The 22,616-nt window shown below is 41.2% G+C and overlaps 2 protein-coding genes across 7 annotated transcripts in view; one reads left to right on the forward strand and one right to left on the reverse strand.

Moving 5' to 3' along the window:
• On the reverse strand, window positions 30-15,512 carry FAIM (Fas apoptotic inhibitory molecule). 5 transcript variants are annotated; one of them, XM_018049922.1, is made up of 7 exons: window positions 15,377-15,445; window positions 11,841-11,906; window positions 11,495-11,553; window positions 10,042-10,174; window positions 9,462-9,690; window positions 5,139-5,188; window positions 30-474 (listed from the first exon to the last, which is right to left on the reverse strand). In XM_018049922.1, exons 3-7 carry the CDS (start codon window positions 11,536-11,538, stop codon window positions 325-327), a joined length of 606 nt encoding a protein of 201 aa, XP_017905411.1. In that variant the 5' UTR covers window positions 11,539-11,553; window positions 11,841-11,906; window positions 15,377-15,445; the 3' UTR covers window positions 30-324. The 5 variants fall into 5 exon arrangements, with proteins under 5 accessions (XP_017905411.1, XP_017905410.1, XP_017905412.1 ...); XM_018049921.1 differs by having other exon boundaries at window positions 11,495-11,906; XM_018049923.1 differs by lacking the exons at window positions 11,495-11,553; window positions 11,841-11,906 and having other exon boundaries at window positions 15,377-15,512.
• Window positions 15,528-22,616, forward strand: part of CEP70 (centrosomal protein 70) — a 97,280-nt gene continuing 90,191 nt past the window's right edge. The window contains exon 1 of one of the 2 annotated variants that reach the window (XM_018049916.1): window positions 15,528-15,635. The gene's annotated coding sequence lies outside the window, so the exon portion shown is untranslated. Of the gene's footprint in view, window positions 15,728-22,616 lie in introns of both variants that reach the window. The other variant, XM_018049909.1, reaches the window with a different exon arrangement.

Consider the following 22,616-nt stretch of genomic DNA (forward strand, 5'->3'; position numbering starts at 1 on the left):
ATTTCAAGAAAGACAAACCAAGCAGCACCGATGTTACTTTATAGTGTTTATTATAGTAAAAGTTGCTCCTATGAAACATTAGTGATTTTTTTGGTCCATATCTTATTTTCCATTTGACTCTAAAACATTTTACATTATTTACAAAATAAATTGCAGTTTTCATGGTACATATTTTTTTCCTGATGCTTAAAACACTAGTTTCAAGTAACTAAAAAACAGGATGACTAGATGTACTGAAAAGTACATGCTGAACATATTTAATTACCACAGTAATTTAAAAGTCCTGATCTTTACTTCTTAAGATTAAAATTCATTACTATGAAGTCATTCAACAGTCTCTGGGATTTCTCTGTTATCCACAATGAGACTATGAATAATCCCTTCTTTCCGCTTGCCGCTACTGACAGCCTTTATGTAACAGTCATGATTCCCAATATTGAAGTGAGTTTCAGTCCCATCATCTACAAACTCACCCTAGGCAAACAAAAGAAGGAGGAATTAGTGTTCCAGAAACATTGATCTTTGTCCAGAGCATTAACATCACTGAGGAAGGGAGGCATGATGAAGTACATGTTAGCAAAATTAAAATTAGAAGCTTATTTTTAGGTGTTTTAAGGTCTCAGTCATAAATTGAAACTATTTTATTTGTACCACTATAGTCTTTAAGAATCTTGTTTCAGAGGAAAAAAAAAAGTATATCTCATGGCTATGTATCTATAACATATACTATGCAGAAAATATAGACTATTTTCAAAAGTAAAAATGATAGGACATTTGTGATTCCTTCCATACAAAGAATGGGTTACATGCATTGCTTTATGGCATCCTCACAATAACCTGATTGGAGTATAATTATTATCCACATTTTATACATGAGGAAACGCACACAGTCAATAAATAACTTGCTTAAGACCCCAGTCAGTAAGGGATGGAGTGTTCTTTGCCGCTCTAAAAATCAGATTCCTCAGGCTATAGGTGGCTTACAATAAATACATAATGTAAATAACATAAAACCTAACACTACTGTAAGAAGAGGTGGCAAGAATATACAGAACTATACAAACAGATCTTCGTGACCCAGATAACCACGATGGTGTGATCACTCACCTAGACCCAGACATCCTGGAACGCGAAGTCTAGTGGGCCTTATGAAGAATCAGTACAAACAAAGCTAGTGGAGGTGATGGAATTCCAGTTGAGCTACAAGATGATGCTGTGAAAGTGCTGCACTCAGTATGCCAGCAAATTTGGAAAACAGCAGTGGCCACAGCACTGGAAAAGGTCAGTTTTCATTCCAATCCCAAAGAAAGGCAATGCCAAAGAATGTTCAAACTACCACACAAATTTCTCTCATCTTGCACACTAGCACAGTAATGCTCAAAATTTTCCAAGTCAGGCTTCAACAGTAGGTGAACCATGAACTTCCAGATGTTCAAGCTGGATTTAGAAAAGCCAAAGGAAACAGAGATCAAATTGCCAAAATCCACTGGATCATTGAAAAAGCAAAAGTTCCAGAAAAACATCTGCTTTACTGACTACGCCAAAACCTTTGACTGTGTGGATCATAAAAAACTGTGGAAAATTCTGAAAGAGATGGGAATACCAGACCACCTGACCTGCCTCCTGAGAAATCTGTATGCAGGTCAAGAAGCAACAGTTAGAACTGGACAAGGAACAACAGACTGGTTTCAAATAGGGAAAGCAGTACGTCAAGGCTGTATATTGTCACCCTGCTTATTTAACTTATATGCAGGGTACGTCATGTGAAATGCTGGGCTGGAAGAAGCACAAGCTGGAATCAAGATTGCTGGGAGAAATATCAATAACCTCAGATATGCAGATACCACCACACTTATGACAGAAAAGTGAAGAACTAAAGAGCCTCTTGATGAAAGTGAAAGAGGAGTATGAAAAAGTTGGCTTAAAACTCAACATTCAGAAAAGTAAGATCATGGCATCCAGTTCCATCACTTCATGGGAAATAGATGGGGAAACAATGGAAACAGTGACAGACTTTATTTTCTTGGGTTCCAAAAAAATCACTGCAGATGGTGACTGAAGCCAGGAAATTAAAAGACACTTGCTCCTTGGAAGAAAAGCTATGACCAACCTAGACAACATATTAAAAAGCTTAAACGTTACATTGCCAACAAAGGTCCACCTAGTCAAAGCTATTGTTTTTCCAGTAGTCATGTATGGATGTGAGAGTTGCACTAGAAACAAAGCTGAGTGCTGAAGAATTGATGCTTTTGAGCTGTGGTGTTGGAGAAGACTCCTGAGAGTCCCTTGGACTGCAAGGAGATCAAGCAGTCAATCCTAAAGGAAATCAGTCCTGAATATTCATTGGAAGGACTGGTGCTGAAGCTGAAACTCCAATACTTTGGCCACCTGATGCAAAGAACTGAGTCACTGGAAAAGACCCTCACGTTGAGAAAGATTGAAAGCAGGAGAAGGGGATGACAGAGGATGAGATAGTTGGATGGCATCACCGATTCGATGGACATGAGTTTGAGTAAGCTCCAGGAGTTGGTGATGGACAGGGAAGCCTGGCGTGCTGCAGTGCATGGGGTCACAAAAAGTTGGACACAACAGAGCAACTGAAATGAACTGAGTCTAGACTTGCTGTATATGGTACAATAGCCCCTGGCCACAGTTGGCAATCGAACATGGAATGTGGTGTGTCTGAAATGAGATACTCTATTAACGGGGAAAATATACACTGGATTTGGAAGACTTAGTATGAAACAGAGAATGGTTAAAAAAACTCATTGGAAACTTTATATATTTATTACATTTTAAATAATAATATTTTCGATACAGTGACCTAAATTTTTATTAAGATGAACTTCATCATAAGACTTTCGAAATGTGGTTATTAGAAAAGTTATATATGAAGCTCATATCTGTGGCTCATACTATATTTCTGTTGAACAGCACTGATTTAGAGTAAAAAGATAGGGGCCAAGTAGCATAGAAAAGGAAGAGCATGAGGCTTAGAGGATAAAAATGAATTATGCCAAGAAGCAAAAGAAGCACTATCAGATGTACAACTTGGCTATAAGCTTCCTGGCAGCCAAAGCAGACAGAGCAAGGCTCCATTGCTAACATTATCTAACCAAAGAAAGCACAGGAGGCATCAGAGAGGGAAGCTTTTTCTTTTTCTCTGGGGAGAATCTGGCCAACACGGATGTATACTGACCACCACAAGGACTGGTGGTGGGGTGCTGATCCTGGAGTCCAATGTATTCTTTTAGCCCTTTTCACATTGAGCTTTGAAAAAAGCCTTTAAGGCATACTTCTTGTCAAAATCAATTTAGAGAGGAGAGCAAGGGTTGAGTGACACAATACTTGTAAGTTGCTTCTTGCAATTTGACAGATACATAATCTGGTCATGATGCTTTGAGATGAAAAGGAAATGGAGGAAAAAAGCTGCAGCTCCCAGGCAGCGAGAGCAGGTGTGCATAGTGCTGGGGAAGGCTGCCTGACACAGAGCTGCCAAAACTACCTTGCCAACTAGGCTGCAGTTACAAGGAGACAACTGGGTGAGAGAGAGGTATTGTCCAAACACTTGTGGCTTCTTGTCAGTTAGGAAGAAAGACATTGTGGATGGATATCATTTCAACTTCTTGCTTATTTACAACCACATTTCTTGAAACAATGCTACTTTTGCACGGGAGAATTCCTGGAGGGTTGGAGGGAATGTGACCCCAAACTGCTGACTCTCCATCTAGAAACTTCCATGGTAGGACAGAAAGAACAGAAAGGACCACCAGGTATGGCATCAGGCACACAGCAGGTACCCAATCCATGTTAATGTTAACTGAATCTGGTCCAAAACAGGCCCTAAAATACTGAAGAGCTCACTAAGCCTCTCTGCATAAAAGTCTCAATGGGTGGATGGAACCCAGAGGGTGGCTGAAACGCTGACATTCAATTTTGAGTGAACCCTGGTTGCATTTCCCTTCAAGAATTAATATCAGGATTAAGAAACAGAAACACATTAATCTTTGTAACTTTTGATTGCTGGCTTGCGCACTTCCTTAGAAGCAGTTGCAAGATCCAGCAGATTCTAGCTTGTCTACTGAATAAATTCATTCCCTTCCCTCCAAGGACATCTCCTCACCCTCCCAGACGTACAACAGATAAAGAAGGTAATAGCAGCAACCACAATGGGTAGCTAGCTACAGTATGCCCGGCAAAGGGAGCTTCTCGTGCTTTTTATCATCTCTAGTTCTGGTGTCACAACTGAACTCAGCATGAAAGGGGACACCCAGGATGGTACGCCCTACTTGCCAGCTGATCCCATAACATGTGGATATTTCCCCCCAGTGATTCCAGTTCCTAGGCCCACAATTCCTGTGTCCAGGACCGTCTCCTCTGTTTCACTTCCTCCTTGTGCTGTGCACACAACGATTATATCCTCCCTACTTGAAATTCACTTCTATACTCATCCCACCACAGCCATAACAGTGCAAGGCAGCAAAAGTCCAACACACTAGGGTCTTCTCGGCTACAACGAGCCGGGTAGCCTCTCGGCACTGCTAGTCTACAAATTCCACTTGTCTTCTGGGGTTTGTGACAGTGCCCTTTTTTGTTTGCCTTTGTATCTTCTGACACCATGTGCTTCGTTTCTTTTTCACAACCTTTGCTTTTAGAAAGTATCATCTGTTTTGAGTGTATGATGTAAAGCCTTCCTATTCAGAGTGTGACCATGGGCCAGCAACTTGGGCATCACCTGAGGACATGCTAGAACATGCATTTTAACAAGATCTGAGATGATTCTGTGCATGCAAATTTGAGAAACAGTAGTATAAAGCACCACTTAAACCAGGATAAACACAGGAGGATGCAACCTTTAGGGAGGAATTTTTTAAAAGTGGGATAGATCTTTTTAGGAGAGAGGATGGTCCAGGAGAGGACAAGCAGGGTCCGAGGCTGGTGCCAAATCACAAGATGAATTGTTTCCAAACTCTCACTACCCCAGGCTTCAGATTCTGGAGTCAGGATTACTTCGTCTCTTTTTTGTTTTTAACCAAAAAGACCTTCATTAATTATAAAAATCTGCACAGTCAGGAAACACAGCAACGTTTCACTGGTCACTCATTCCCATGGTGACAGTAATCAAACGATCAACTTACCGCTGTCTCCATTTTTTTACCATTGCACCATACATCCAGAGTGTCTTTCTCTGTAAAGGTAACCGATTACAACAAATTATAACCTGGAATCTAAAGATAAAGCTAACTCTTTATTATTTTAAGAAAAGTTTGATACACTGGATTTTGAAAACTCCATTAACTTTACATGGGTTTGAAATTCTTCCAAATTTGAAGAAATTGTGTTTTTGTTCACAGACAAAATCAAAATGAAACCACTCTTTTAAGACAAAATCATGATATAATATATACTGATGAAGATTTGTTACAGAAAATCTATAAAGGAGGATGCAGACAAATGAATGTAACAAGAGACCTTTCCATATGAGAATGTCTTTTTTAAAAATATCATCTGAAGTGTCTTAATTAAATTTCTAAGGTCTGGTATTGAATCAAAGAAGGGTTTACCCACTCCCAGGATTACAAAATGTTTCCATTTAGGATATCAATATATTTTAGCAAATTAAAGAGTGTTTTGGGCTTTTTAAAAATCTGCATATTTCAAATATAATATTTGACCTCATCCCTTTAATTTTTCATTTTTATTTTTTGGATTGTAGCCAATATTGCTTTCCTTTTTCAGGTTGTTTTCCCTTATAGATTATTACAAAATACTGAATAGAGTTCCTTGATCTATATAATAGGTTCTTGTTGGTTATGTATTTTATATATGCAGTGTGCATCTGTTAATCCCAAACTCCTAATTTATCCTTCCCCATATTTTCTTTAACATCAAGAGACTGGTTGATTCTCCCTGACTCTCATAGTGACCCACCTGGACGAAGGCACAAAGAGACCACAAAACAGGCTGCATAGAGTTCATACAGACAGACAGCAATTTAGCCTTAAATTTCATACTGCTGCTGCTGCTAAGTCGCTTTAGTTGTGTCCGACTCTGTGCGACTCCATAGACGGCAGCCCACCAGGCTCCACCATCCCTGGGATTCTCCAGGCAAGAATACTGGAGTGGGTTGCTATTTCCTTCTCCAGTACATCAAAGTGAAAAGTGAAAGTGAAGTCGCTCAGTCATGTCCGACTCTTAGTGACCCCATGGACTGTAGCCTGCCAGGCTCCTCCGTCTATGGGGTTTTCCAGGCAAGAGTACTGGAGTCGGTTGCCATTGCCCTCTCCATAAATTTCATACTGAAGAGTACAATAGAATCATCATAAAAAATATAGTATTTGATGGGCTGTGCTGAGTACAGTGCCGACACAATAGAGCAAAATGTTGCCATGATACACTTGGGCTTTAGCTAAGTGGCCACAGTTCACTCCAGGGAAAGTGAAAGTGAAAGTCACTCAGTCATGTCCAACTCTTTGCGACCCCATGGACTATACCATGGAATTCTCTAGGCCAGAATACTGGCTTGAGTAGCCTTTCCCTTCTCCAGGGGATCTTCCCAACCCAGGGATTGAACCCAGGTCTCCTACATTGCAGGTGGATTCTTTACCAGCTGAGCCACAGGAGAAGCCCAAGAATGCTGGAGTGGGTAGCCTATCCCTTCTCCAGAGGATCTTCCTGACCCAGGAATCAAACCGGGGTCTCCTGCATTGCAGGTGGGTTCTTTACCAACTGAGCTATATGTGTGCCATGTGCACAGACAGACATACGTGCATTTTGGGGAGGACTCCCAGAACCACTTGTGAATGTCAGGGTCCCCAGGAGTGTCAGGAGAGAAGACTACAGTCATCAAGCAGCCAGAAGACGAGCTTTGGATGTTATAACAAAGACTAGAGAGAAGCAGGACCTGTGTGTTTATATGGAGTCTGGGGGTCAAAGACTGCCTGGGGGTCAAGGATGAGGTGCCATCTGACAAGCCATCTACTCCAGGAACAGAGTCGTTTCTCCCTGCACCTCAAGACAGAAGCCTCACTTGGAGAGTGGAGAAAGGACTTTGAGCTGGGCTAGAGGCACGGAGTGAAAGGCAGAGGGCCCAGGAGATATGGGAGTGGCCACCCAATGGCAGCCTGGCATAGTATATAACAGCTGTATGTTCTGACAATGTAGATACAGTACAGCTGGAAAATGATATGCAAAAAGTTGTTTTAAATTGTGGGCAAGTGTACTTGCTAAGTCGCTTCAGTCGTGTCTGACTCTTAGTGACCCTGTGGACTGTAGCCTGCCAGGCTCCTCTGTCCATGGGATTCTCCAGGCAAGAATACTGGAGTGGGATGTCATGCCCTCCTCCAGGAGATCTTACCAACCCAGGGATCAAACCTGTGTCTCCGGTGGCTTCTGCATTGCAGGTAGATTCTTTACCACTGAGCCACCAAGGAAGACAAATTTTGGGCAGTCACTATTAATGGTGGTAGAGTATTTCTGTTGTTAACTGAGATTAGTATGTGCATAATTATGGCACAAAGGAAATGAGTAATTATCTTCTATTTGCATCATCCTCTGTATCCCTGAGAAGAAGGATTCTCAGTGTGGAAGAATGAACATAAAGATATTAGAGGAGATTAAATAAAAGAACTGGTAGCCCAGAATTTGAATTATAAGCATCAGTATGAACTCATAAGCTATTTTATTTTTTTTATAAAGTCTCTCCCTCTCTTCCCCGTTCCTCCTGATATCTATCTACCTATGCATGTACACAGTTCCCTTGACTTAGGAGCCAATCTAAAGAGCACCATATTGGCCAAAAATTGGACAATTTGAGCATCAGTAAGGATAATAATTGCAGTGTACTGAAACACCACAATTTGTTTAAATCCACAAGTTATTTGGGAAGCCCAATGATTAAAAAAAAAAAAACTTAAATGATCACCTTTAGGAAGGAAAAAGGAGTCAATTTAATATCTTGAAAACTGGCAGTTAAGGGAAAACAAGCTGTGATCCTACATTTGTTACACAAAATGTACCTCTGTATAACTAAACAGTAGACAACAGGAAGTTTCTCACTGTACACAGGAAGTTTCTCACTGTATGAGCACTCCAGCTAATGAACAAGAAATGATGGAATCAGAATATATCCTTCTGCCAATGAATTAATGAATTCATCTGCCAGTGAATTAATGGATATAGACACTTAGGTATTAGTGATGCCAATATCAAAAAATTAGACAAAGCAAAACCATGTGCCTCTTGATAGAATAAATATAAAGTGGTCTTGCCTGAAAAATTAAAAAAACCCTTAAATTTGATCAATTCTTCAAATACCAACTTGCAGGAAATACTAATAGAAAAATATCACAAGAATGGAATCCACAAAATTCAGACCATATCCTATCCTCTTCAAGAAAAATCTGACCCAATTTCTTTAATAAATAAACCATACAGAAGGTTTTTTTTTTGGTTTCTTTTTTCCAACCATATGCATTTATTACTTGATAAGTATTTTTCATTCTTAAAATTTTTTCTAGCATTCAATTAAACTACACTCTCTTAAAAGACACGGACAAAGTCTCTTCATTTATGTATCCTCGAGGCCTGGTACATAAGCTGCCATTTATGAGGTTCTCAGTATTATCTAAATCAATCAATAAATCAATGAGATGATCTACATAATCTTGGATTCCCTGGTAATTCTTAACTTAGTGATAGGAGGCCAGTTCATATGGTAAAGAATCCACCTAAAATGCAGGAGACCTGCGTTCAATCCCTGGATTGGGAAGATCCTCTGGAGAAGGGAATGGCAACCCATTCCAGGATTCTTGCCTGGAGAATTCCATGGACAGAGAAGCCTGGTAGGTTTGCAAAATAGTTGGACACCACTGAGTGACTAACACTTTCACCTTCAGTGATATGAGAAGCAGAAAATACTAGGAGTAACCAGTAATGAACAAAGGTAGCAAATACTTGTCTTTCAAGTTTTGTAGGCCCAGTAGAAATCAAGAACACAGATGGCAATCTGTAACAGGAGAACTTAGCTTAAGGATCAATGGCTTACTTTTTATTTTTTAATCTACTTTACCTGGACTTTGATTATTTTGATCTGCTATAGTCCTAAACCTAGAGAAAAATTCCCTTCTTTCTGATAAACCTTAAATTTCCATTTGCCTTTAGACACTCTTTTGAAGAGAAATATCAAGTAATGACAAATTAAATGTTTACATCAATATTTCTTTTTTTAAACCCAAGTTTATAATTTTCAAATCTACCACTATAAAATCTGGCTCTCACATTTTCCATATAAATCGGTCAAATTAACAAAGTCTTCATTCCCAGAGGACACATGAGAAACACACCTGCACGTAACACTCTCCTATTCAAAGCTCCCATAAAAGGTCTGGGGAGCTAGAGGAACTACAGAAAACAGCTGTCATAAAAAGCCAATAAATTCTGCAGAAATGGCTTTCACTTACCTAACACAACTCTAAAGTCCTCACTATCCAAATGTAATACCCAAGTATTGGTGGTTTTTGATCTGTTCTCCATATACTTCTTGAGACTTTTCCCATTAATTTCCAGAGTATATTCATAAGCAAAACCACCGACAGCATCAATATTGATGGTTGCTTTTGTCTTTGCAGCTCCAACACAGAAGGTTTCCTTGCCAACCAATTTGAACATCCATTCTTTTCTTATCACTTCCTATGTAAAAAATACAAAAGTTAAAAACATATAAATGGGAAAAAATTTAATGTTTAACTTTGGAAATAATATAATTAAAGGGAATAAATGGTAATGCTATTTAGATGTGATTTTATTACTTCATGATACAAAGATTTTAGAAAATAAAGGCATTTTAAAGTTAAATATTAGATGTTATAGTCTATGAATTCCACAACTATTATTAGTCTGCTTTGTATGGCAAAATGATACAAGACAATATATATATAACCACTCTAAGGGAAAAGCATTAAATTCACATAGGATGAATATACATTAGCAAAATCAAGCTTCTCTGTACACTATATTTCACAAAGTAACATTTTTTCCTACCTTCCCATCTACATATACCACTCGTTTGCCTGATGTGGTCCCATGTTCAAATTCAATTTTATGGACTCCATCACTTAAAGCAACTTCCCAAACAGCTACAAGATCTGTCATTTTTTCCAGGCTGTAAGGAGGGCTAAGGGAATAAAATTAAGCAATTATAATAGGCAAAAACAGTAACAGAATAACCAGTTAATCCTTCCAAGATGAAAATATCAGATCTTAAAAAGCCCTAAAATTACAAAATATTAAAGTGATATAAGCTAAGAAAGCCTACTTACAATCCATGTAACTATTTTCACCCTGTTATGCATTCTTTTAAGATGAAATTACTATCTATGGGTATACAGTCAGATAATTCCAAAGTCACCTTATTAGTAATAGGATTAAGAATCAATCAGTTTATCCAGGACAGTATTCTAAGCTTGGCCACAGAAAGGTCAGTAAAAAGTTTCTACTCCTCCCTCCTGTCATTTAAAAAGCACAGTATTTAATTTTGGTTTTATCATTTCAGATCCTATCACTCTAAAGCAAGAATTCTTAAAACCTTTTATATCTGAACCAATAGCTAGGGATTCATTTTAACAAAAAAGGTTCTAATTTAAAAATACTAAGATGGAGAAAAAAAGTCATGGAAGAAATGTTCTCTAATAGATACAAAAATGTTAGGCAAGATAGTAATCTTGTCATTATTACAGGAAATCTTATTAAAAATATAAAGGATTCTGTTTTTGTGACGTTTCTGGCACAACTTAAACATGTATTTTATATTAATGTCTCCCTATAAAATATATATTATATATAATGCATATATAACATATAAGTAATATTTTTATACTGATACATACTTTTAGCTTTGAGGGAAGTAACATTACAGCAGTAATGTTCATAGCTAACAGTTATTCAGTACTTACTGTGTGCCAATCACTGTTCTAAGAGCTTTACACACATTAACTCAAAGAATCCTCACCATGAGGTGGGTACTATTATTCCTCTATTTACAGATGAGGAAACTGAGGCTCAGAGAGGCTAAAGGCTTGTCTAAGATCATGACAGTAAGTGGCAGATGGGGTACAATTTTAGGAGTCTGGTCCCAGAGTCTATTCTCTTAACCACATCCTCTTCTTCCTTCACTCTAATCTCCTTTGTAGGCTCTAAACCAGAAACAGTAAATAGGTTTTATATCATTTTGGAAGTGACTGCCAAGAATTTTGTGCTGAGAGGGATTTGCAGACCTCACGTCCAGGTTTTATGGGAAAGGATGCCACGTTAGTGGTGACCACCTCCATGCTAGGTGTTCGCCACCCTTGCTGGAAATCAAAGAGAAGCAAAACTATGGATTCTGCAGTATTACAAAATGTGTTCTCCAAAAAAGTAGCCTGGATACTCTCCTGAATGATTAAAGCCCATCTTTAAAGCTTCATAATCCAGTTTTATCACAATGCAAGACATTTACCTTTCGTCATCTTCAAAGATAGGACTGTCATCTCCAGATGCCATGGCTGGCAAAACAGTCTTTAATCCAATTAGGAGCCAGGAAAGAAAAAAGCAGAAGTGCAGCAAAGAAAGACTGAGAGCAACAAAGATGACACGTGCAAAGAGTTTTCTAACTTTGCAATCCATTTCTTAAAATGCATGCAGTTTCTGATGAAACAGCTTTTACATATAATAGAATTGCAATCTCTAATTGTCAGGGAAATAAGTTAAATCATGCAAACCAGTCAGTCATATTTTTCCCTGTTATGGATTTATAATTTCCTAAAACTAAGAGAATAAACTCTAGTTTATTTCAAGTATCATACCACGTCAGAGTTGCAAGAGATGTAGAGGTCCTCTGGGTCCCTTCCTTCTCAAATTGAGAAGAAGTCCTAAGGGTATGAGGCAGTAGGTCAGGGAATACAGAAAACCCCAGGATAAACAGAATGGACCCTCTGGAGGCATCCATGTTACATGGTAGTAACAAATTTAAAATTCAATCTTCATATTAAAATTTAGAAAGCTGTATTATGGTACAAAACATAATTTAAAAAAATTTTTTAAGATAACTTCAAAGAAACGTTAAGTTGCAAGAAGGAGCTAGGGATGTACTAGTTTGCTTTCTAAGAGCAAACTTAATTGCTCTTAGAAATTTGCCCACTTACTCAAACCCACTTAATTTAATAGTGCCAATAATGAATCCACAAAAGTTATATGGTTTGCTCAGGTCACCAGAAGAGTCCAAGCCAAATCGAATCCAGAACACCTGTGTTAATTATCTGAGCTATAATGCTAAAAATCAGAAGCACATGTAATACTCACATGCATAGGAAACCATCCACATTTGAAGATTTAGGATTAACAATTGTACCCCTGTCAAACCTACTGAATAATAAATTCAACTATTGTTTTACTTCCAAGACCTACTCTAGTCTAGTCTTTGCCATACAGATGTCCAAGGGTGCTCTCTCCTTGTAAAAATGGGAGATTGCCAATCTTTTTTTGTCTAGAAATAACCAAACGTGACAAATTGCTTTTTAAAACATATTAAAGAAGACCTTAGCACCCATAAAAGCAGCCCAACAGGCAAAGAAAAGCTAAATGCTTTAGAATAAAAACTAAAGATTCAAAATACATTGTACCTAAAATAAATCCCTGTTTAAAATTAGCACCTTCTATATCTGTGGATTTTCCTAGTCTTAAAAATACCTCTTAGGATATCTCCTATGAAAGTGAAGGGTATCTGCAACTATCAAAGTAAAAAGAACACAGAGCAATAGAGTAAGCTAAATAGCATAATATAACCTAGGGTATGTGTATTTTGTAAATCAGAGTAAAGTTTGGGATATCACTCAGATTTTGCTCTACAACTTTTAGAGACTCTAGAATGTTCAGTAATTCAACAAACTTGAAAGAACTGCCCAGTTTTTCACTTTAAGGAATTTCAAATATTATCACACTAAGATAAGGCTTAGTACCCTCTTAATTATATTTCATATAAAGCATAAAAGACAACACAAATTAGAAGAGAGGTTAGAAATCAAGGTCACATAAAATATTCTTCTCTCTACTATCAACATTCATTCATACATTCCACATTTATTTAAGAAGTATCAGTTGAAGGTTTTGAAAATGTTTTGGAAATAGTAGTGATGGCTGTACATCATAAATGAACTTTAGGTTCATTTAAGTCACTGAATTGGACATTTTTAAATGGCAATTTTTATGTCATATATTGATCACAACTTTTAAAAATTAATACCGTAATACACAAAAAAACCCATTGAATTGTATCCTTTAGATGGGTGAATTATATGGTATATGAATTATATCTCAGCAAAACTATTAAAAAAAAACCAATCCAGGTGTCCTGCCAGTAGTGTTTCTTGGAATATGATTTCGCTTATGACCAAGAGATGATCACAGCTGTCCATGTCCTGGGTTTCTACCTTACTCATTTGAATAATAAATTTACCTGTCACACAAATCTCTAAGCTACTGTCATATTCTAAATTCATCCACCATGCTAGCAGTCATCAGTCACTCATATGCCAGGCACTAAGCTCAGAGTTGAGAGACTCTGGAGAGACAAAGATGAGTATAGCACAGCCATGGGACTGTCCTTGGAAAGGGAAACAGTAAAGAACAGAACAGGGCGACCGAGGTGGCTCAGAGGAAAAGAATCTGTCTGTCTGCCAACGCAGGAGATGGGGGTGTGGGGGGAATGTGGGTGGGGGCGTTGGGGGGGGGTGCTATTCGATAAATCCCCAGGTCAGGAAGATCACCTGGAGAAGGAAATGCAACCCACTCCAGTATTCTTGCCTGGAAAATCCTTGGACAGAGAAGCCTGGCAGGCTAAGTCTCAAAACTGAGTCAGACACGACTTAGGGACTAAACAAACACAAAGAACCAGAAAAGGCCCCCAGAGAAAGGATCCTAGCCCTGCCAAATGGGTGGGAAGACCAGGGAAGCCCACCCTTTAAAACTTGAGAGAAAGGAATTCATCCATTGTCATTTTAAACTTATACATACATTTAATTATCAGGACCATGAGATCAAACTGGAAAATGATCATTACAAAGAAAAATTCCCTCTATTTCAGCACACAGGTTTTAAAATGTAAGTAAAACCGATGGAAAAACAAATTCCAATTATTTTCACTGATAAGGACAATGTCACTTACTTGAACGTTTACAGGTCTTCAGGGCAAGTTTCTTGAGACTCTAGTGACACATTCCTCAGCATAATCATTTTAAATCCCTGTCCTAGCAACTCAACATCCATGTTTCAGAGTAGGACTTTAAAACGTTTCCACTATTTATCTAATCCCAGCTTGAATTTTGCTTTAACTTAGGTTTAATCGTACTGGGGACTATAATGGTTTATCCAAGCTAAACCTAAGTCGGTTTTAAAAATTACTAAGGTATTCAGTTTCTTTTCAGCAAAGCTCTAGGTAAGGCCAGCTACTGAACAAACTTAACAAAGAGGTGTTGACGGTGTCCGCAGGATCAGCACCGGGACCTCTGGCAAAGTCTGTCAGTTAGCTCTCTGAGCCAGGTGTTTCCAAATGTGAGGCACAAAAGACGCGAGTAACTTTTCCAAGGAGCATTTTGCAATGAGTACCGCAAGCCTCTCTACACAACCAAAAAACCAGACGAAACAGTGTTCAACGAATCGTTTTTTGTAATAGGTAAGAACCCAAAACCACCTGTTTGTTCACCATCGTGAAGATAATCCGTGGAGTGAATCACAGTCCTGTCACTCAGCAAGCTTGGAGCCCTGTCAGGCGCGGAAAACCTGGCACCAAAGCACCCGTTCGCGGCCAATAAAAACGATGGAGACAAACATCAGCCGCGCGCAGACGCGTGGGATGTATTGGTAAGACAAAGAAGCCAGGCTGCAGCACTTTGGGATCCGAGTTCTGCAAAAATACAGCCGGCTCATTTTTGCAGGGAAAAGGGCACTGGAAGGAAAGACACCTTAATGCGAGCCCGGTGCTCCCCGGGAGCTTCCCGGTGACGTCTGCTCCACTTTTCCGACTGCGACAAAATGAATTGATAGTCAGGCAGAGGCCGGAGCCGCGGGTTCCAGGGCCTGGCCGGGCAGGAGCAAACCGCCGCCCGGCCGGGTCTCTGGGAGACGCCCGGAGCCCCCTCCCCACCTCCCGCGCGGGCCTAGGCCTCACCGCGGGGTCGCACCGCCGCCAGGACACCGCCCACTGCCCAGCACGCCCGCCGCCGCCGTCGCCGCTGTCGCCGCAGCCGGGAGATGGCGGCCGCTCGCACCGCGGCGGGGGCGCCCGGCGCTGCGCACAGGGCCTTCCGGGCCGGCCGCGCCGCCCCACCTGGGCAGCGAGGCTCACCTGGGCGCCGTGGGCCTCTGGGGGCTCTGGGCCCAGAGACCGGTGGGTTCCGCCGACTGGACCTCCTAGGCCCTTCGCCGAGAACCAGACGCAGCCTCCGTGGAAGCGAGAGCTCCGGGCGCGCCGACTGTTTGTCGCGCTTCAGGTCCCCGAGGTGCCCAGCGCCGACCGCCGCCCGCCCCTCCCCCGCGCGGCGACCAGCCCCGCCCGCGGTCCGCGCGGCAGGCTTTGCACTCTTACTCGTTCCCGAGACGCCTCGGTAAGAACCAGCTGACAGCGGGCGCTGGCTGGACGCGGGAGTGAACCGGGTAGGCAAAACCAGACCTTGCCTGCTCTGAAGCCACGGGGCAGGTAAAAACGATCATAGCATTGTCTCCTTGAAACTCTGTAAGGCTTCTGATTACTCCTAGGAAGATCAAAACTCGTTAGGATGGGCATGAGGCCCCGTGTATGATGTTGGCCCAGTCTCCCCTGGCTTCGTTTAGATAGATCCTCGAATGATGTGAAGTCCTTCAGCCCAGGGCCTCTGCAGATGCTCTTCCCTTTGCCTGGACGCTCCTCCCTGCCTCTTCCCTTAGTTAACTTCCATTGAGATTGAGATTGTTCGTCAAATGTCATTTCCTAAGAAAAACTATCCTAAGGCTTGCAACACCTGGAATTCTCAGTTCTGTTCAAGTTGTGCAAATATTCGTGTAATCTTTGTTGAATGTACAGCATAACAGGGTTTCCTCGGTGGTTCAGCCGTAAAGAATCTGCCAGCAATGAGGGAAACCTGTGTTGGGAAGATCCCCTGGAGGAAGCACCACAGCCCACTCCAGTATTCTTTCCTGGAGAATCCCATGGACAGAGGAGCCTGGCGGGCTACAGCCCATGGGGTAGCAAAGAGTTGGAGGGAGAGTGGCTCCCTCGCAGCTTAATAGTAGGCTGAGGTCTGTGAAGTCAAGGACCACGGCCGCTTGGTTCTCACTGTAGCAGCTCCCACGTCTGCACAGTGCAGGCTCCTACTATGCTCTGATAAGTGTTGTGGAATGAATGAAGAGTAGACCTGAGTAATGTTTCAGGTGGCCTTGATTTTCGTTAAGGAAGAGACAGCAATCACTGCAGAGGAGGGGATGGGTGAGTGGGCCATCTGAAAAGAGCAGTGAGTGGTCCCCGTGAAAAGTGGATTCAGCAGCAAAACAAACATGTGAAAGGGTTCTCAAGATAGGAGGGCAAAGGGACATGCAGGTCCCAGTGTATATTTCTTCCCTCAGCCTGGTGTTAAGGTAAAGAAGGATTGTTTCACCTCTGGGATTGGTAGTGAGGATGCTGAGCAAGTATCTGAGAGAACAGCAGTTGAGAAACAATAAAGAAGAATCTGTTGATTAGGTTAACTAGTCTTCAAAGTAATGGACTGAATTCCTAGGGAAATTATGTTACAGGGATTCTGCTTAGAGAGCACTGATTTCTTGTTTGCTCTTGTATTGAAAGCTCCCTGGAGACAAAGACTTTTCATATTTGCATTTTCTTCTGCACTAGTGTCTTGAATAGAGACTTTTCAATAAATGATGATTGAAAGAATGAACCAGGGAGATAGAGAAGAAGGCAAAAGGCCCCAGCGTGGAAATTTCCAGAAATAGATGAAGATGCGTCCCTAATTCCTTTTTCTTGTCCTTAGATCTTCTGAGAAACACTTGTGAATTGTTGGGTGAGGGCCAGGAAACCCTGGTTGGGCAGCAGCTGAAAAATATTGTTTAGTGAAGGATCATATTTTCTTGTAAAACTTTAGGAATCAGAATATCTTTTACAAGACCGATAAGGTATAATTTATTGAATGCTTGCTTTGTGCCTTGTATAGTATTGCCTGCAGTTCTCACAACAGTCCAGTAGTTATTCCCATTTTACAGAGACTCAAAGCCCTACAGAAGTTGCAGGGCCAGCACATGAAGCCAGCCTGCAGAATTTTAGAAGGTCATATTATCAGAGTCTGCTGTTAGAAAAGTATTGTGCATGAATATAGATCCTGTCTTGGGGGTCTGGGGAGCCCCTAGCTTAAGGGCCCCAGAGTGCAGAGGGGTTCAGCCCACTCATCAAGTGCATTCAAGTCTGTCCCCTGAATAGGTGAGGCAGTCTCATTTCGCCGCTGGCTTATTCCACACCAATGTTTCCTTCTTGGGTATAGTTTCTGGGGTATCTGGAATTAAGGAACATACCAGTCTAGGCTGTCTTTTCTACCTACTTATTCCCTGGGCCCAGCACACTGGAGGTATGGCCACTTGTTATCAAAGAGGATTGTTAGGAAAAGAAAGTGTGAACAAAACACCGTGAAAGGTGTTGACCTGAGTGTGAAACATACTCACCTGGTGATCCTGCTCTTGACTTTATTTGCACTCGCAGATTGTTTTCTTGTTTCCCGAGAAGTGCCCAGATGTTTGTTGCTGTAGCCCCTCAAACTACTTCACACCAGCCCACCCACAGACGTCAGTGATTTATTTTAAGAGAGCGCCTAAAACTGCTTTCATTCACAGTAGTCTATGCTTTCATTAGGCCTCCTTTGGAAAAGGGAATTGTTAATGAATTAATGGATTTTCTGAAATTACTTCTTAAACAGCAAGAATGGACATCAAAATTAAAGGGAAAAGTTACATCACCTGATACCTACAGGTTTAACCTTCCCACGTGCCCTTCCAGTATTGGTCCAGCTGACTGTTGGCTCTGTGTGAATGGAAGCTGCACAGAGACGTTCAAGAGCCCAGGATTCTGACTCAGCGGACTGTGTGTCAGCATGAGTCCAGTAACCAGGCTCCTGCTCCAGCCAGGCTGCTGCTGCTTGGGCCTCTCTCCTTCAGCACAAAGAGCCTCTGCTCTCCCGACACAAAACACAGAAAGTGGAGAAGGATCAGTCAAGATGAATTTATAAACTTCACACCAGAAACATTTGCAGATTTAGAAGAAAATAGATTTTGTTCTGAGTCATCTGGAGAGTGGGGTTTATAGGTTCACTCTTACTTAGACCAAAGAACCAAGGGAAGGCACCTTTAAAGTGTCTAAGGAGCATTCCGAGGCTTGTGTTTCAATTACTTAAGACAAAAATCTGCATCTGGTTTACTTTGAGAAATTTCCGGTAGTCATGTATGTATGTGAGAGTTGGACTGTGAAGAAGGCTGAGTGCCGAAGAATTGATGCTTTTGAACTGTGGTGTTGGAGAAGACTCTTGAGAGTCCCTTGGACTGCAAGGAGATCCAACCAGTCCATTCTGAAGGAGATCAGCCCTGGGTGTTCTTTGGAAGGAATGATGTTAAAGCTGAAACTCCAGTACTTTGGCCACCTCATGCGAAGAGTTGACTCATTGGAAAAGACTCTGATGCTGGGAGGGATTGGGGGCAAGAGGAGAAGGGGACGACAGAGGATGAGATGGCTGGATGGCATCACCGATTCGATGGACCTGAATCTGAGTGAACTCCAGGAGTTGGCGAGGCCTGGCGTGCTGCAATTCATGGGGTCGCAAAGAGTCGGACACGACTGAGTGACTGAACCGAACTAACAGAAAAATGCTTATATTCCCACCACCAGAATTGACCATTCTTAAATATTGGCTCAGTAGAAAATCCCAATGAGACTGTGCAACTCAGGTTGGATCTTGAACCCGTGGCTTTTTAATTTAGATCACACAGTGGGTCTCAGGACGTAATGAAGCTCAGGTTCTCGATGCAGAAAGAATAAAGTGAGAGGCAAAGTGATAGATAAGTGAATTTATTTGGACAGAAACACAAGACTTCCCTGGTGACTCAGACTGTAAAGCCTCTGCCTACAATGTGGGAGACCTGGGTTCAATCCCTGGGTCGGGAAGATCCTCTGGAGAAGGAAATGGCAACCCACTCCAGTACTCTTGCCTGGAAAATCCCATGGATGGAGGAGCCCGGTAGGCTCTGGTCCATGGGCCCGCAAAGAGTCGGACACGACTGAGCCACTTCATTTTCACTTTTTTTTTTCACTCCACAGACAGAGTGTGGGCCATCTCAGAAGATGAGAATATCCAAAATATGGTGTGATTAGTTTTTATTATCTGGGTAATTTCATAGGCTAATGAGTGGCAGGATTATTTCAACTATTTCAGGGAAGGAGTGAAGATTTCCAGGAATTGGGCACTGCCTACTTTTTGGCGTTTTATGATTAGCTTGGAACTCATGGTGCTGTTGAGTGTGTCATTTAGCTAATGAATAGAATCAGTGTATAGTGAGGCTTAAGGTCTATTGGAAGTCGAATCTTCCACCATCTTGGAGCTAGTTGGTCCTAGCCAGTTTTTATCATGACCTATAGCTATGTCATTGTTTAAATGTTGTACCCTTCCCCCTTCCCTCCTGTTTCACTAGTAGAAGGAAATACTGAAAATAAATTGGTATTTGACTTTCAACCCTAATACCTTTACTTTCTTCTCCTCCCCAAAGGCCAACATTTTCATGAATTTGCTATGTTTGCTTCCAGCTCCACCTTCTATAGTTATATACAGAAATCATATTTATTGTTGTTGTTCAGTTGCTGAATCATGTTCAACTCTTTGCAGCCCCATAGACTGTAGCATGCCAGGCTCCTCTTGAATCCATTTACCTCAAAAGGGGACTGGAATCTACATGTTGGGACTCAACCCCAGCCAAAACGTAGTTTGGAAACTGAACGCATGAAGCCAGGACTTGAAACCATCCAAAGCCCAGTTTGGGACTCTAGCCCATGACACCAGGAGTCAAACCCAGCCAAAACCCAGTTTAGGACCTTAACTCACATGACTGGGACTCAAGCAGCACCAAAACCCAACTTTGGACTTGAACCCATAATCTTTTAATTAGAGTCAGTCACCTGGTGCCTGGACTTCCTAAGGCTCAAGTTCTTTGTGTCTCAGTGCAGTAATTCAGCGAGAGGCAAAGTGATAGGCAAGAAGTAGATTTATTAATATAGCATGCTTATAAGAGATGCAAGCGGACAGGCAAAGGAGCTCTGCCCTGAGGATTGAATGAGCTACAATTTTATAATGAAAAAAAGGGGGGAGGGGAAGAGACCATCTTCTTCAAGTAGACATAGATGCAGATGTAAGGCATACATTGTGAGCTCCTCCTTCACTAGCTCCTCCTTCTTAATAGGTAGAGACATGTCTGATGCTATGAGGTCAAACTAGGATTATCAAATTACTAGAAGGGTGGTGACATTTTTCTTCCATCTAATGGCCTGGAGCATATCTTTTGGTTTTGTTTATGGTTTTATAGTTCAGTTCAGTCACTCAGTCCTGCTGACTCTGCGACCCCATGGACTGTAGCACGCCAGCCCTCCTTGTCCATCACTAACTCCCAGAGTTCACTCAAACTCATGTCCTTTGAGTTGGTGATGCGATCCAGTCATCTCATCCTCTGTCGTCCCCTTCTCCTCCTGCCTTGGATGTTTCCCAGCCTTAGGGTCTTTTCAAATGAGTCACTTCTCATGAGGTGGCCAAAGTTTTGGAGTTTCAGCTTCAGCATCAGTCCTTCCAATGAATATTCAGGACTGATTTCCTTTAGGATGGACTTGTTGGATCTCCTTGCACTCCTAGGGACTCTCAAGAATCTTCTCCAACACCACAGTTCAAAAGCTTCAGTTCTTCAGCACTCAGCTTTCTTTATAATCAAACTCTCAAATCCATACATGACTACTGGAAAAACCATACCTTTGACTAGCTGGACCTTTGTCAGCAAAGTAATGTCTCTGGTCTTTAATATGCTGTCTAGGTTGGTCATAACTTTTCTTCCAAGGAGCAAGCGTCTTTTAATTTCATGGCTGCAGTCACCATCTGCACTGATTTTGGAGCCCCAGAAAATAAAGTCTGTCACTGTTTTCACTGTTTCCCCAACTATTTGCCATGAAGTAATGGGACCAGATGCCATGATCTTAGTTTTCTGAATGTTGAGCTTTAAGCCAATTTTTTCACTCTCATCTTTCACTTTCATCATGAGGCTCTTTAGTTCTTTTTCAGTTTCTCCCATAAGGGTGGTGTCATCTGCATATCTGAGGTTATTGATATTTCTCCCGGCAATCTTGATTCCAGCTTATGCTTCATCCAGTCCAGCGTTTCTCATGATGTGCTCTGCATGTAAGTTAATCAAGTAGGGTGACAATATACAACCTCGATGGACTCCTTTTCCTATTTGGATCCAGTCTGTTGTTCCATGTCCAGTTTTAACTGTTGCTTCCTGACCTGCATACAGGTTTCTCAAGAGGCAGGTCAGATGGTCTGGTATTCCCATCTCTTTCAGAATTTTCCACAGTTTATTGTGATCCGCACAGTCAAAGGCTTTGGCATAGTCAATAAAGCAAAACTCTGTTGGCTTTTGCCCTGCTTCATTTGTACTCCAAGGCCAAATTTGCCTGTTACTCCAGGTGTTTCTTGACTTCCTACTTTTGCATTCCAGACCCCTATAATGAAAATTACATCTTTTTTGGGTGTTCTAGAAGGTCTTGTAGGTCTTCATAGAACTGTTCAACTTCAGCTTCTTCAGCATTACTGGTCAGGGCATAGACTTGGATTACTGTGATATTAAATGGTTTACCTTGGACATGAACAGAGATCATTCTGTCATTTTTGAGATTGCATCCAAGTAGTGCTTTTCAGGCTCTTTTGTTGACCATGATGTGTACTCCATTTCTTCTAAGAAATTCTTGCCCACAGTAGTAGATATAATGGTCATCTAAGTTAAATTCACCCATTCCAGTCCATTTTAGTTCACTGATTCCTAAAATGTCAATGTTCACTCTTGCCATTTCCTGTTTGACCATTTCCTATTTGCCTTGATTCATGGAACTGACATTCCAGGTTCCTATGCAATATTGCTCTTTACAGCATTGGACTTTGCTTCTATCACCAATCCCATCCACAACTAGGTGTTGTTTTTGCTTTGGCTCTGTCTCTTCATTCTTTCTGGAGTTATCTCTCCACTGATCTCCTGTAGCATGTTGGGCACCTACCAAACTGGGAAGTTCATCTTTCAGTGTACTATCTTTTTGCCTTTTCATACTGTTCATGGAGTTCTCAAAGCAAGAATACTGACATGGTTTTATAGTTAAGTGAGTCAAATTGCCAACATCTATTGAATCATAGAAAAAGAAAGGGAATTTCAGAATAACATCTGCTTCATTAACTACTCCAATCCTTTGACTGTGTGGATCACAGCAAACTGGAAAATTCTTAGAAGCAATGGGAATAGCAGACCACCTTACCTGCCTCCTACAAAACCTGTAT

The sequence above is a fragment of the Capra hircus genome, chromosome 1 (assembly GCF_001704415.2).
Source record: "Capra hircus breed San Clemente chromosome 1, ASM170441v1, whole genome shotgun sequence".
NCBI lineage: Eukaryota > Metazoa > Chordata > Mammalia > Artiodactyla > Bovidae > Capra > Capra hircus.